This window comes from Poecilia mexicana, unplaced genomic scaffold (genome assembly GCF_051168715.1).
Source record: "Poecilia mexicana isolate PSO_F unplaced genomic scaffold, ASM5116871v1 scaffold_4, whole genome shotgun sequence".
Taxonomy (NCBI): domain Eukaryota; kingdom Metazoa; phylum Chordata; class Actinopteri; order Cyprinodontiformes; family Poeciliidae; genus Poecilia; species Poecilia mexicana.
The window spans coordinates 14409057-14424579 of NW_028263373.1; the positions used below are offsets into that span (position 1 = coordinate 14409057).

General features: G+C 36.1%; 1 protein-coding gene across 2 annotated transcripts; it reads left to right on the plus strand.

Annotated features, from left to right (window-relative positions):
* The first annotated feature begins 141 nt into the window (after positions 1-141).
* Positions 142-15166, plus strand: alkal1 (ALK and LTK ligand 1). Of its 2 annotated transcripts, none has more exons than XM_015001080.2 (6): positions 142-964; positions 1327-1608; positions 4409-4462; positions 6203-6286; positions 13174-13247; positions 14677-15166. In XM_015001080.2, the coding sequence occupies exons 2-5, from the start codon at positions 1338-1340 to the stop codon at positions 13236-13238; spliced, it is 474 nt and encodes a 157-aa protein (XP_014856566.2). In that variant the 5' UTR covers positions 142-964; positions 1327-1337; the 3' UTR covers positions 13239-13247; positions 14677-15166. The 2 variants fall into 2 exon arrangements, with proteins under 2 accessions (XP_014856566.2, XP_087861130.1); XM_088005004.1 differs by having other exon boundaries at positions 143-964; positions 6206-6286.
* The last annotated feature ends 357 nt before the right edge of the window (positions 15167-15523 follow it).

The following is a 15523-nucleotide window of genomic DNA, read 5'->3' on the forward strand; positions in this document are numbered from 1 at the left end:
AATTGCAAATGCTGAAATTTTAATTTATTGAGATGCCCCACTACCTCTCTGTTCTTTCAACTTTTTTTTTTCTTAAATGTGATTTAACTTATAACTATCAATGACATATGGACAAAATTAAGACTTGATTTGTCATGCATTAGTCAATTTTTTTTGTTTGTTTGTTTCGCTCCGAGCTAAAGGGAAAAGGAATTATTTCGTTTTTTTCCTCTCTAAAAATTCCAATTCTAAATGGACCCTTACATACCCCTGGCGTTATTCTTCCAAGCTGCATCACAATAAAGATTTCTGTTCGGGAGTTAACTTGCCGGATGGGTGCTCCTGGAGGCGCATTCTCTGCAGCGCTTAGGAGGTCACAAGACTTGGACATCAGTGAACAAAAACATCGGCACGTTGACAGCTCGACTGCAAGCTTATAGGCCCTCAGATTCTCCAGTTCTCTGCATCCAGCATTCAACAAGTTGCTCCCTTTTTGGAAAACTACTTCACTGCGCGCTGTTGCGCTCCTGTATTTTTCGTGCGCCAAGCTCTTTTTTTTTTTTTTTTTAAAAGAAAAAAAAACATGCAATCGTAAAGCGCGTTTTCTTCTTTCCTCCCTCCCAAACTTTATCTCAAAAGGATCGCCGACTTTTTATGGGCTCGAATCAACTGCAGATGAAACTTTTCTTGTCGTGCGTAAAGGTGTGGGGCGCGCCAAAGTGAACATGTGCCTCTGGGACAAAAGAGGGGAGAAAATACTCCGAAGATGTCAACATTGCTTTACCACCCACTCGAAATCGATTGTATTACCTTCAAGAAGGTGGCACTCGGTATAAATAGCTACGCAATTTTTCAAGAAAGACGGCGTTGAGCGCAATCTGCAGGCTGTTCTTTCTCTCTCTTATCGGAACCGCAGACAACGCCTGGAAGAATTTCCTCAAGACAACTGTGTCCACTCTCCAGGACATCAGCATCTCCTCAACCGGTGAGTTCTGGATTTAGCTAAGTGGATTTACTTTATTATAAGTAAAAAATAAAAATAAAAAAAGAAGAAGAAGAAGAAGAAGAAGGGGGAAAAAACCAAATAGAATCCCAGAGAGAATCGTGCCTAACCTGTCATCCACCATTTCTTTAATGGGATGCCTGGCAAACACAGGTTGCGTGTGTTTCATGAGACAAGGAGTGTTTTAGTTTTTTACGCAAAAGTAGGAACGTCAGAAAAAAAGATTACAGCGTGTGCAGCTTGTTAAATGTCTAACTTTAGATTACATCTCTAATAACAACCAAACTTACTTATATATTTATTTATTTATTTATTTATTTATTTATTTTATTTTTTTTCCCCAGACAGTCAAGCCATGCATGTGGAGAGGAAATGGCACATACTGTTGACCATCTTCTTTCTGCTCATCTCCTCGGGTCAGTGCATGGACAGCAAAGAGGTCAAGCAGAATGAGAGAAGGACCCTGTTGGATCTAATTTTACAGGTTATCAAGGACAGCCAGCAACGGGACAAGCCCGTGTCTAGGCGCTGTGGCAGTGGACTCCACACCTCAGCACAAGACTTCAAGTCCTCTTCCCGGGAAAAGCCTTTGTATGTCCCTAGGCTGGATAACACTAGACTCATAGGTAAGCTGATAAGATTTATTTTTAGGACCTGATGATGAACGCATAATCCCCATTTTACTGTTGGAGACAGCTGTCATTGGTCTGCTCAGCGCTCCTCTTCTAATGTAGGACCTGTTTCTGGTTTGGATAAACTGAAACTTTAAACGATGTGCATGTTTTAAGTTAATTCAAGAGATCTGGACATTTTACTGACTACAAGTCTGGATAGCCAAGGGAACAATGCCCATACATATTTAACATAAGTATGCAAATTGCATGTGCAGCTCAGGTTGCAATGATTATATAATGCATTTAACGCAGGTAAGCTTAATGTGTGCAAGACTAAGAGTTTACATCATACTTACTCTGATTAGATACGTCTCCTTCACGTGTTTTGGACATATTTAAACTGTGAATGACTGATTAGTAGAGGAACCTATCATCAAATGTGGTAGGAGGAGCATCGTGGGGCCAAACTTATGAATGATTCATTCAGAATGATTCATTGATCATCTTTAAATATGAATGACATCCGTAAATGTTGCTCTTCACCCACATTGGGTGCGTTTTTGTGTTTTGTGCTTCATTTCTAAACTCGTTTTCTTTGAAACATATTGAATGTCGCATTCGGAGTCTCTTGTACATGAAAAAAAAAAAGCTTTAATGGAACTCTGCATTTACTGTCTTAAAGTACAGCATTATGTCCAGTTAATCATTTGTACATGTGCTTTTATTCTGCTCAGTTCCAGGCTTCACTGAAATCAACACATAGACGAGAATTAATATTTTTTTTCAAGAATTGCACCTCGGTGTGGTGTGTAAAATGAACATAATGTGTTTGTTTAAGATAATCACTGTCAGTTAGATCATGCCTTTGCGATGCTGAACAGACAGCACACAGCTGAAAGTCTTGGCCTCATCTTGTGCAATTTGAAAAGTACTTTTCTCAGACGAGTGGCTAGATGGAATTTATCTTTTGAGGATATTAAAGGCAGCATATTAGCACTGGTGCATGTGAGACCACTGAAAGAACGATCGTCACGCAATGATGAAGGCATAAACACAGTGAGGATGAGGGGGGGAAATGTTGTGGAGTTGTTCCCTGTGTGTTCCTCTCAAGCCGTGGCTGTGGCATCAGAATGACAGCTGTGGTGAGACTAAGATAAAACAAGCAAACACATGCATTTTATATCTGTTTTTTTTTTTTTGTTTTTGTTTTGTTTTTTTGATGATGCAACCTTTAGCTGAGGAGTTGAAGCTTAGCTGTTAGTCTTTTAGGAAAAAGAGGGGACTGCATGCAAAACATTTGTTTTACATAGACATACCTTCATGTTTAGACTTGAAGAAATGTTTGTATTTTTTCTGGAATACACCTTTAATAGTATATGCTGCCATTTATTCAGAATAAGACAAAAACTATTTTACGTTTGCTGGTTTTCAGCCTGGTGCAATGACTGTCAATCATTATTTCCATCTTGTGACCACATTACAGTCTACTGACTCTGGAGACTAAAGTGCAATCAACCAAGTATTACAAGGACTTATTATGATCAGCATTTAACCCCAAAAAAATAATCACTTTAGGCTGTCAGCAATGGTATTGTGTTGTTGGACTTTTGCATGTTATATAGTGCCCTGCAAAAATATTATTACCTCTTAAACTTTTCAAATTTTTCCATGTCACAATGTAATGTTCAACATATTTTGTTGGAATTTTGAGTATAATATATGAAGTATGTGTAGAAATCAAATCCCTCCATTCATCGTCTAAACCTGCTCATTCTTGCAGAGCCTCAGTGGGGCTGATGTCTTTCTCAGGGTACAGCCTGGACATGTTGCCAAACCATTGCAGTAGAGATTAAATCATAAAGGGCATTTTTTTATTTTTTTATTTCTAGGTTGGTTACCTCTCAGCCCTTATAATAAATTTAAAACTATAGATTCTTAATGAAAGAGGGAGCTTCAGCTTGTACATGCATTTTATTCCACTTCTTTAAGCTTTTCACTTTTTTTCATGTTGTAATGTAATGTAATTTAATGTATAATGATGGCATTAATGCGTAATTGTGATGTGTAAGGAAAATTGTTTTAGAAATATTTCTACTGAAAATCTGATAAGCGTTTTGTTCATATATTATGTCCTCAACATCTATATTAGAATACCCCTGGTTGAAATTACAGCATAAATCCAGCTTTTCTTTGAAGGCCTCAGAGTTTGGTTTGAGAACAACAAGCAGCATCACGAAGACCAAGGAGGACAGCAGACAAGTTGAGGAAAAGTTGGGGTAAAGTTTAAAACAGGATATAAAATTAGATCCCAACAGCACAGTGATACTTCAAAAATAGAGTGTGGCACAACTATAAACCTTCCAAAATATCGCTGTGCATCGAAGCTGTCAGGCTAGTCAAAGAGAAAGCTCTGATACTGCGAGCTCTGTAGATGATGAGACAAACATGTGGACGTAAATGCCCTGATCAGATAAAACCAGATGCATTTTCACCTGCATGCAAAATCCTCTGTGCGGCAAAAAAATTGACATTTCACATCCCCCTGATCACACCTGCGATAAGACGTGGTGGCGGCAGCATCATGCTATGTTTTTTTGTTTCTTGGGGGGTTTTTTCAGCAGGAGAATGGAAGATGGTCAGAGATGAATCCAAATAGTTGGCAGTATTTTATGTTTGTCTCTCAAAATGTTACCCAAATGGAATACTTTAAGTAATATCATAAAAATACAAAAAGCAAAAATCAGTAACTGTTTATTTGATGGCCTGATAAATAGTTCTGATGTGAAAAGCTAATCACAAGTTTCTGTTTCAGATATTGTTCCTAGAGATGCACACCTGAAGGACAAGTTCATTCAGCATTTTGGAGGTAAGAAAACTTCCACTAAAGAAGATTTTTGTGAAAACATTTTGGCCTAGAATCTCTGATACCCTTTGCAGACATTGCAAAACTGTTTTATCTGGGAAACAACTTTAAGAACATATTTGGCATGTTTCCCATGCAACTTTTGGCAGGACTCTCCAAGTTTTGCCCCTCTGAGAAAAAACATGTTCATTCCTGCAAGCCAAGATACAGTATACTGAAGTCATAGACAGCTTTGTGAACGCCGTTCTTTGGGTCAGAACGGGGTCGCATGGCTTAGCTGCAGGGCAGTAGTTTAGAGAAACAGCACATGGTCTGAAGCTGACAGAATTAAGTTGAAGGCATTGCTAAGCTAAGCTGATTATTTGTCTCAGGACCTGTGAGTAGACTTCATTATTGCTATGAAAATCTGGAAGCATAATCGTTGGTGCAGAAACTCTTAGACGTTATTATAACTGACAACTTGACTTTGTTTCAGTCTAAATTGAAAGCTGATCAGTTAATAATAAGTCTACAACTGACAAAGTAAAGCCACTTTGGGGTGCAGTTACTTTTTTTTGTTTGTTATTTTGAAACTATAATTCTTACAAATATGTGGTTAATTAAAGTAAAAACTAATATTAAGCATTTTTATGAGGTGTTGAGTTCTTTACATCATTTGGGTATTAGCAGATCGCGGATGTCTTTGTAGCCAATGAAAGGAAGGTTTAAAAAAAAAATCCCTTTTCTACTGATTTTATAAAGATTAAAACCTCCATGATGTATTAATTTAGATTCAAGTTGCTTCTTACTGTAGAGCATATAGAATCAATCTGTTAAGTTTATTTGTATAGCACATTTCAGAAGGAAGGCATTTCAAAGTGCTTAATGAAAACATAAAAATATCACAAACACATCATACAGTCACCAATTGTAAAACCAGTAATATTTCATTTGAGTCACATTTAGAGATGTTTAGAGAAATCAAGTGGTAACTAGAATTGGACAACTTTCAGATGGGTCAGATTATTGACCCTGACCTGTGACGGCTGATTGGAAACTCCAAATGTTTATATTTCTCCCGTCAGTAAAGCACACTAATTCAGCATTCGTTTTATACTCAGAATATAGATTTTATCAATGTTTAGCAATTGCAAAGACTTACAGTAAAGCCCTCTGAAGTCTGTATTCTGGCTGGGAAAGCTGAGTAGCCATTAGTTTAGTATACCGCTGCAATTCACTTAGAATACAGTGAAAAGTTGCCGGTGTAGTACTTATAGTACTAATAAAAATACTAGCACACAACGAGCTGTAAAAGGCCTCTCAAAATCTAGTCCTCATGTACCTGCCTACTGCAAAGTCTATCTGTTTTCACCTAGAAGAAAACTTCTTCTAAGTGCTTTCACCTTCACTTCTAGGTAAAAACACCTAGAAGAACACCTGAAATCAACGTCTGAATTAGCAGATGAAAACTTCACCAACCCCAGAGTTTTGGAATCAGGCATAAAATTCAAATCAGTCTTGCTAAAGAGTGACCCTTCTGCACTCTGGAGAAAATTATTTTAATCTTGAAGCAGGAAACTCCCTTAAAGCTAGAGATATTTAATCATTAGACAGAAATGATCTCAGTAGAAATTGACATGATTTATGAAAAGCACTCCCATTTTCAACAAAAGCACAGCATCAGGTCATGTATTTTTCTTAAAAAATGTTATATTAAGATAATTTCTTTTCATTTTACCTAATGTGACCTTCTCTTTTCTCAAGCAGGACATGTCAAGTTCTCGTCGGAGTGCAAAACACACTTTCACAGACTATACCACACCACAAGGGATTGCTCAAGACCAGCATGTGTGTATGCTTTTTCATTCAACAGACAACTAATTTTATCAGTTTTCTTTGTTCCTCATTCTCTATTTTTTATCTTAAAATATTATCCATTTCATAATGGCTGAGAAAACATGTGTGATTAATATTAATATGACTGACATTTTATGTGAGCAAACAGTTTTTGTTGGCAGAAAGTTTAAGTTATTTCAACATAGAGATCTTTTGGTTTCTGCGTGGGTCACTAAGCATCTTCTTAGAATATGTTATATCAACTTTGGTTAGTGTTTTTCAGATCAGATAAAAAATGTTGTTGATTAGGGCTGCATCATATTAAAAGCAGACATGTAATGTCGATATTATTAGTCAAAACTGTGAGGATGATATCAGTCATGACAAACTAGTTGTTTTTTTTTTCACTTTTCAACCGTGATTCTAACTCTCTTCTGTGGTCACAAGCATCTTGGGCCCATTAACACGGCACCCAAGCACAGTATTAATGGGCCCATTAATACAGTATTAAGTAGTACTGTAAGTCAGATCAATAAGTTTCACCTTCTCAAGAAAAAAAAAAACAACTGAAAGCTGAATATCTTATTAGTTTGCAAATTGTCTTTTTTTTGTCCTAAGTCCTTCAAACCATCAAACTAATTTCTTCAGCAGACAGAAATAGCCAGAAACAATTTTCAAATGATATTTCATTTATCAAGGGAAAAAAGTAATCCAAACCAATCGACCCCGATATGAAAAAATAATTCCCTCCAATTCTACTAACTGGCTGTGCCACATTTAGATGTGTTTTGCCTCAGAGTGGAGGAACTTTGGATCACTTGTCTTGGTAGAATTGTTTTAACTAATGGAGAGTTCGCTCTCATGCTTCTGTTTACGAGGCATGATCCAGATTTAAATCTGAACTTTGATCAGACTTCTTCCTAGACTTTATTTTTTGAATTATTCAAAGGCAGACATAGTGCCCTGCTTTGGATTGTCCTGCTGCGTAAAATAGGCATGGGAAAAATTGATGGTGTGGCCAGTTTAACTGTAATTAAATAATTAAACTGTAATTAATTGTAAATAATTAATGTAGCTAATCACAACAATTCTGCTTTTTAGAAATGAGGCATGTGTATTTCAAATACACCAGGATGATTAAGATAGCATTTTCCCCTTAATAAATTAATCATCTGTCATGATCTCCTTTTTGTTTTTAATCAGGTAATCTTTATCTGAAATTTATAATCTGAATCATTTTAGTTTTACCAAAAAGCAAACACAGAAGAAATGACGTAGGCCAATAAATTAACAACCTTTATGAATATTTTGAACAAAGCAACTAATTCCTGATTATTTCTAAGATGGCTTTTGCTGTCATGATGCTCCGTGGAGGCATCCAATCTGTTTTTTTCACTGAATGGCCACATGAGAAGTAATGTACGGAAGCGCATTGCTATCACGCAGGAAAAAAAAAATTTCAAGCGCTATCACGTTATAACGTGATACGTATGTCGTTAAAACGTGATAGTATCTCGTTAAAACGTGATACGTATGTCGTTAAAACGTGATACGTATGTCGTTAAAACGTGATACGTATGTCGTTAAAACGTGATACGTATGTCGTTAAAACGTGATATGTATCTCGTTAAAACGTGATACGTATGTCGTTAAAACGTGATATGTATGTCGTTAAAACGTGATACGTATCTCGTTAAAACGTGATACGTATGTCGTTAAAACGTGATACGTATGTCGTTAAAACGTGATACGTATGTCGTTAAAACGTGATAGTTATCTCGTTAAAACATGATAATTTTAGGTCCAGGAAGTGGCGGTATTATGCTAGGCTAGTACAGTGGCTAACATGAATTGGTCAGGTTTCCTTTCATGTTTGGTCTACAACATGTAGAGATACGGATGCTGCTTTGCACTGTGGTTAAAGCCATTAATAGCATGCGTACTCTGAGCAGGATCCTAAACAGAACGGGACTGCACCGAAGGAAACGTCAGTCCGGTCCTCTAGCTGTAGCGGCGTTCCTGACTGTCTGGATCGAAGCTCAAGTTGGCTTCCGATTGTAGCTTCTGATTTGGGAAATGGCTAAAGGGAGATTATAACGGAGGCTCAGACGTATTTGCTGAACAGTTTCTGTTCAGATTTGTTTTAACAGTACACTTGCTGAACTACGGCTGTTCGTAACCAAGCAACCGAAATCAACAGAAGGCTCGATAGTGGCAAAAGACAAAACTAGATCCTGTTAAGCATTCTTCAAAATAAAATACTTCCTCTCTCCAAAATAAATCATAAATCAGCAAAAGCTGAATGGCCTCCTTTAAACGTCCTGAGAAACAATCACCTAATGATCGTGATTCATAAATCTCTACTCGGCTTGGCTCCAGCATCCTTAAACTTTCTTTTACATAGGTCTGTTAATTCCCATTCTTTACGTTTTAACAATATTTTTCTTTTACATGTTTCACTTTTCTGAACTGAAAAAGGGAAGCAAGCTTTTAGTGTGATGGCTCCTACAGCCTGGAATCAGCTTCAGTCTGAAATAAAGATGTCAAAGCTGGTTTCACTGGACTTATTTCGAGCAATTCTTAAAAACAGACGAGATTCTCTTAAAAGGTGTCACTGTTTTTAAATTCTTTTCTACTGTTTTACACTTCTGCATATGCATTAATTAATTTTATTTTGTAACCAGGTTGCTGTGTGTTGCAGACTTCTACCCAGGTCCCTCTTGAAAATAAGATAAGATGTGTATCTCAACGTGGTTTACCTGATAAAATAAAATAAATAAAATAAAAAAATAAAATAATAATATTTGTCAAATATTGGTCAACAATTTTTAATATTTGTCGACAAACAAGGAGCAAAGAAGAGACATCTCTCCTTTACCATATAGGTGACTTAAAATAATGTTTTCTAATGGAGACAAAGAGGGTAGATAAAGATTATTGTGTTGCTTTGATAAAATAAAACTCTGAACTTGAAGAGTTATAGAAATATTTTGTAGGACTATCATGTTTGTTTTTAATTTCTTCAAGTTACATAAATACCTTCCCTGAAAAAAGATCAGACACTTTAGTTATATTCTTAGCAGTTTAAATCCTGCTCTACATGGGTGAACATTACATCGGATAGTTGTTGCATTTCTCCCAAATAATCAAGTGTTTTTTGCCAGATCATCATTGTATTTTTCAGAAATGGGTATTTTGTTTGCTTAATTGACCTTTTCCTGCCTGATGAGTACATGTACAAGTCCATAGAGATCCAGTGGGACACAATAGTAACCCATGCTGGGGGCTGTCTGGAAGTAAAGTAAAACATTGCTGCCCTGATCTGGGTTGAAATAACATAATAGGTTTGATAATTGTTAACACCCTCTGTCATATGGCAGATATAAGAGAGACAGTTTCATTCTCGGGCGTTTACCATTTAAGTGAAGTTGGAAAAAGTTATATTTAGCTCCTTAAAGAAAAAGGGGAGTGAGGAAATTGAAACTGATTGGAAAACATATAAGAATTTTGGCAATATTGTAATTTTTATAATATTGATGTGACCAATTAAGGAGATGAGTAGCATCTTTAACTATTAAACTTTTAAAGCTAACATACTTAGACACTTCTGATCTGGAATAGATTATTCATCTCTGATGCTACGTTGCATCACTATAAATCGGAATCTGAAAAGTTGTTGGCATTATTATCCCAGCTGATGGATCCTTGTAAGCCACACAAAAAGGCAGGTGCTCTAGGACAAAAAAGTGAAAGAAAACAGAAGGTTAAAATAATAACAAATATTGTAAATGTGATAGGAGTTTATTTCTAATGCATTCCAGATGCAAACATATTTTTAAATCTCTCATTGCTGAGGTTTCAATTCAGATAAAGATTTCACAAATCACAAACTAGGTTTGAAATATTCTGCCATTAGCGTAGATTAGAATAATCTACTCCAGATTTGAAGTGTCGATGTATGTTCGTTTTTAAAGCAGAACAAATTATTTCTTAACATTTATATGTTAAATATAATTTCCATGATTAGTTACTTATTTACAGTCATATGTCAAGTCATATGTTAAGTATAATTTACATGATTATTATTATTCACCGAATTTAACTTGATTGTACACAATTCCAAAAGGTGACGTGAAAAATAATTAAATTCAAAGCTTTCTGTATGATTTATTTTGGAGAGAGGAAGTCTTTTATTTTGAAGAATGCTTAACAGGATCTAGTTTTGTCTTTTGCCACTATCGAGCCTTCTGTTGATTTCGGTTGCTTGGTTACGAACAGCCGTAGTTCAGCAAGTGTACTGTTAAAACAAATCTGAACAGAAACTGTTCAGCAAATACGTCTGAGCCTCCGTTATAATCTCCCTTTAGCCATTTCCCGAATCAGAAGCTACAATCGGAAGCCAACTTGAGCTTCGATCCAGACAGTCAGGAACGCCGCTACAGCTAGAGGACCGGACTGACGTTTCCTTCTGTGCAGTCCCGTTCTGTTTAGGATCCTGCTCAGAGTACGCATGCTATTAATGGTTTTAACCACAGTGCAAAGCAGCATCCGTATCTCTACATGTTGTAGACCAAACATGAAAGGAAACCTGACCAATTCATGTTAGCCACTGCACTAGCCTAGCATAATACCGCGACTTCCTGGACCTAAAATTATCATGTTTTAACAAGATAAATATCACGTTTTAACGAGATAACTATCACGTTTTAACGAGATACGTATCACGTTTTAACGAGATAACTATCACGTTTTAACGACATACGTATCACGTTTTAACGACATACGTATCACGTTTTAACGAGATAACTATCACGTTTTAACGACATACGTATCACGTTTTAACGACATACGTATCACGTTTTAACGAGATACGTATCACGTTTTAACGACATACATATCACGTTTTAACGACATACGTATCACGTTTTAACGAGATACGTATCACGTTTTAACGACATACGTATCACGTTTTAACGACATACGTATCACGTTTTAACGAGATACTATCACGTTTTAACGACATACGTATCACGTTATAACGTGATAGCGCTCGAAATTTTTTTTTTCCTGCGTGATAGCAATGCGCTTCCGTAGTAATGCGCCAAACAATCTGTTTTTTCTTGTTAGAACAATGATATAGAACAAAATGTACATGGTCCGAACCATTTGGATGTTTTATGTCCAAATTATTAAAACTTTGCTTTGTGTAATCTGCTGATTATATGTCAGAAACTTTGGCTCTTTTATGTTAAAGGGGAGCAATCATTCTTGGTACTGATGCAGTTTAAAGAAATAACAAAAATCAAGAGGTAAGATAGAGATATGAAAAAAAATATTTGTGTTACTGTACATCTGTATTTATATATATATACTAGAAATTTACACGATCGGTCACAACTCTGAGCAGAATTAAAGAAATGTAGAAAAAGAACACATGGGTTTTGCCTTCATAATGGAATGTTTTCCAAAAATTTCAGCAAGTCCTTTAGCATCAAAAGTACCTTCATATATGTCCAAGTCATCCCACCCATGGGCACTGTTGTTGCACTACCACAGCTGTTGACTTTTGCAACTAATAAAAGTCTAAAGGGTCTTTTTAATCTCTGTTAAATCGAAGAGGACGGGGGGCTTGTGTGTGTGTGTTTTCTTTAAAGCCGACTGAGACATGAGGTCATCTAACAAGAAAACACATGTTTATAATCCATCTGTCCAGCTGAGATGAGCTTTTATCCATAGAACTTTGCAAGATTTCCAGCTCAGCTTTCAATTCTGCCTGTGGTTCTTTGGGTTGTGAATTGGGATAAGTAGCAATAATAAGGCTAATATTATTCACTTTGGCATAATCAGTTTACATGCAGTGGCATACTGATGGTCATCACTGTTTAATAGTGGTTCCCAGCCTTGCCTTGCATGAGCTAAGACTATGTCACTGTAAAATACAAAGCAATTGTTCAAAAAATAATTTTTGCAAATAAAACAAACAAAAAAAAGAAAATTCTTCAAATCAGTGAGGCGCATCATTGCTTAGAAAGACAAAGCCGTGGGTGCTTTTTATAATCAAACCTGAGGCTCACAATTTTTAAAACTGATACAAATAGAAAGAAATACCCAAAAAATAGATTACAAGATGTGAACAATTTTTGAAATTACTAGTGCAATATGTCAAATCACAAACATCATTGCGAAATCAATGTTTGCAATTTTACAATCTCAAAAGTTTGGATGCATTACTTTGTTGAATACAAAATTTAAAATACCTACAACACACCTACAACTTGTTAGTAATACGTTTACGTGTAAAGCAGACTTTGACCGCCCTCGCTGTGCATACTTGACGCATATTTTTAGTGGTTGAGGTATTAAAGCTAACTAGGAGTGATGGATACCTTCTGATTTAAAAATAAATCTGTTAATTCAAAATGTCCGTATCTACTTAGAAATTTAGTTACAACAAAACAAAAATTATTAGACAATTTAAAATGCAGATGCAAAACAGAGTAAAAAACATAACACTGCTCTGATATTGTTATCAGAGTATTCAGCATTGCAGTCACATTGTGCAAAATTTTAATTGTTTTGCATTTCAGCAATAAAATGTAACTGTAGGAAATGTGACTGGTTTTATAACTTCTTATTAGTAAATAAATAGATAAATCAGAGAAAACATTTCCAACTCAGTGTTTGTTGCTCCTCTCTCTGAGATATTTGCAGTTTTCAAAATTATGGAGTAAATAGTAGTGAAAGCAGATATGTTCAGACATGACTCTTATTAGTTCTCAATATTTGTTGAAGTAAAGCTGCTGTTATCCTGAAAAGGAGCTAATTCTTTTAATTTTAGTAATTGATTAGGTCATGTGAAACTGCTAACAGTCTTCTTTCTTACCGTTTCTTTCTTTTAGATTACAAAAGGTGTGCAAGATTGCTAACGCGATTAGCAATGAGTCCGCTCTGCATGCAGTCATAGGTTTTGTATGTGAGTATTTGTTTTTTCTTCTCGAGTTACTCTTGGTGTTTTACATCCCTCGCTAAAACAGAAATGATTAACATAGACATGCAGATGTATACTTTGTGCTGAAGAGACTCAATCTCTGACAGAGAGTAAATCTGTCAGATGTTCATCTGAGGAGGACCGATCCTTCCTATAATCAGAAACATATCTCTTTTACATCTGTCCAACATTTAGATCTTGTATAGAATGTGATCTATCCTTGATCTCTGAAATGTTTTCATGCCAGAACAAAATCTTCTCATACCATAACTTCAACATTTACTTTCAGACACTTCTAAATTAGTTAAACTTGGACTTGAACTGTTAGAGGAAAACAGACATGCACATTGGGATGATTTTGAGTAACGATAAAGGAAAATTGAAATCCTCAAATGTGTTTAAATTAAAAAAAATCACAAATAAAAGTCTTTCAAAATTATGGACAATATTCTTTCTCTGAAATTTAAAAGATTCGTTCCTACTTACCACAAACACTTGTTGGCATATCCCACTGCCCCAGGGGGGCAAAGGTAGTTCATGCATTTTGCAAGCATTTACTTTCTCACAATTGCAACTGGTAGACATAGATTTTTTTTGCCTAATAAATGAAATCACTTGAGAAATTGATTTCTCAAGATTATTGCTGTCTGATATTAAAATGTACTTAACGGTCTGACGTGTTTAAGTGTGCCAAACATTAAAAACGGTATCACTCCTCTACATTTTTCCCATAACTGGAATAAAGAATTCATTTAATTTAATCATATGAGCAACTTTAGATAATGCCAAGCATGATCAGATGTTTTCAGAAGCACATGACTACATCCCTGAAGTCAAGGAAGGTCCCTGAATGTCGTCAGTGAAATAATTCTGGATGTGTGCTCATCCCTTTTTTTAAGGCGATCCGTAAAAACTCCTCTTTCTCTGCTGTCTTGATGGCTTTAAACCTAACATAGGTAAAAGCAGGGTTCACATTGGATGCAATTATGTCCAGACTGATGAGTGATTGCCACACACAAGCTCATCTCCCTAAGTAGTCATTCATGGTCATTGGGTTTAGCTGGTAATAATGTAATTGAAGAGACTGACACATCCTCAGGAATCAGATAATAGGATCCTGTCTGCATTGTTCTGAGAGCTCACATGTGTGTCGCGATTGACGAACATCAGAAGACGTATGAAATGAGTCATGATTCGGCAATTCTGGTCATTTCTCAGTGACCTTCGGCAGCAGTAATGATCCCTCTTTAGAAGCTGACAACATGACTTCCTTAGAAAGATGTGAAGATGTGATAAAATCTCCAGATCCAGCATTGAGCCACGGGATTTTGATAAAAAAAATAAAAAAACTTTAAAAAGTGTAGAAACTGCCAATATTTAACTATGCATTTTTGTGTTGCGATTTAAATTGCAGGTCGCCATATAACGGAAGAGGGATCAATGTGTTGCCAAGGAAGTGCCTTCAAACCCACAGCAGACATGAGGACGTTCTTTCTGTGTGTGTTTATAGTGTCTATGTTTTTGCTGTTGGTGTTGTCATAACTCAAAATGATTGAATGGAGATTGTTGGTTGTTTGTGAGTGGAATGGACCATATATTTGTAAGCAAATAATTTAATATCAAATACATCTATTTATTGAAAGGACATATAAATATATGTAATGGTTTAACAGTCACTGAGAATCCGATCATTTTGGTTATAAAAGTCATGAGTGATGGAAAGAAAATGTATTCGCTTTTTTTCTATATAAATTCCACTTTTGCTAATTTGCTGACGTTATACTCCATCTTTGTCTTCATCACATTTTATTTGGCACTTGAGTGATTGTTGACAATAAGACCATATAAAATAACGACAATGGTGACAGCTCACTGCATTACTGAATAAAGAATACTGAAGCACAGGAGGTTTTGCATTTTCTTTACATTTTTTTTTTTTTTAATTCATGCCAAAAGTGGAGTCAGGCAGTGCAATGGGTGAGACCGCGAACGGAGCCCACGGGAGTGGACGGTTCGTTCTTGGCACAGCATGTGATGCGTTTATCTCCGTACACTTCACTTTTAACAGAAAAAAGCTGTCTTCTCCTCGTCTGAATTTGTAAACAGTCGGGAAAGAAGCTGGGTTTCATCACAACCGTGTTGCTATGGGATTGCTTTTTTGGGTCAAATGCTTGTTTTGCACTTTTCAGCACCTTTTTCAGACGCTGCTGTCCCTGCCACTCAGAGCAGGTGCTATAATCACTGAGTCCACCCACTCACCT

What these genes read in the sequence shown, in the direction of transcription:
- alkal1 (XM_015001080.2), top strand. Translation starts at nt 1,338, where the DNA reads ATGCATGTGGAGAGGAAATGGCACATACTGTTGACCATCTTCTTTCTG. An exon ending in GGATAACACTAGACTCATAG is followed by an intron (nt 1,609 to 4,408) that starts GTAAGCTGATAA and finishes TTTCTGTTTCAG; the next exon opens with ATATTGTTCCTAGAGATGCA. An exon ending in GGATTGCTCAAGACCAGCAT is followed by an intron (nt 6,287 to 13,173) that starts GTGTGTATGCTT and finishes TCTTTCTTTTAG; the next exon opens with ATTACAAAAGGTGTGCAAGA.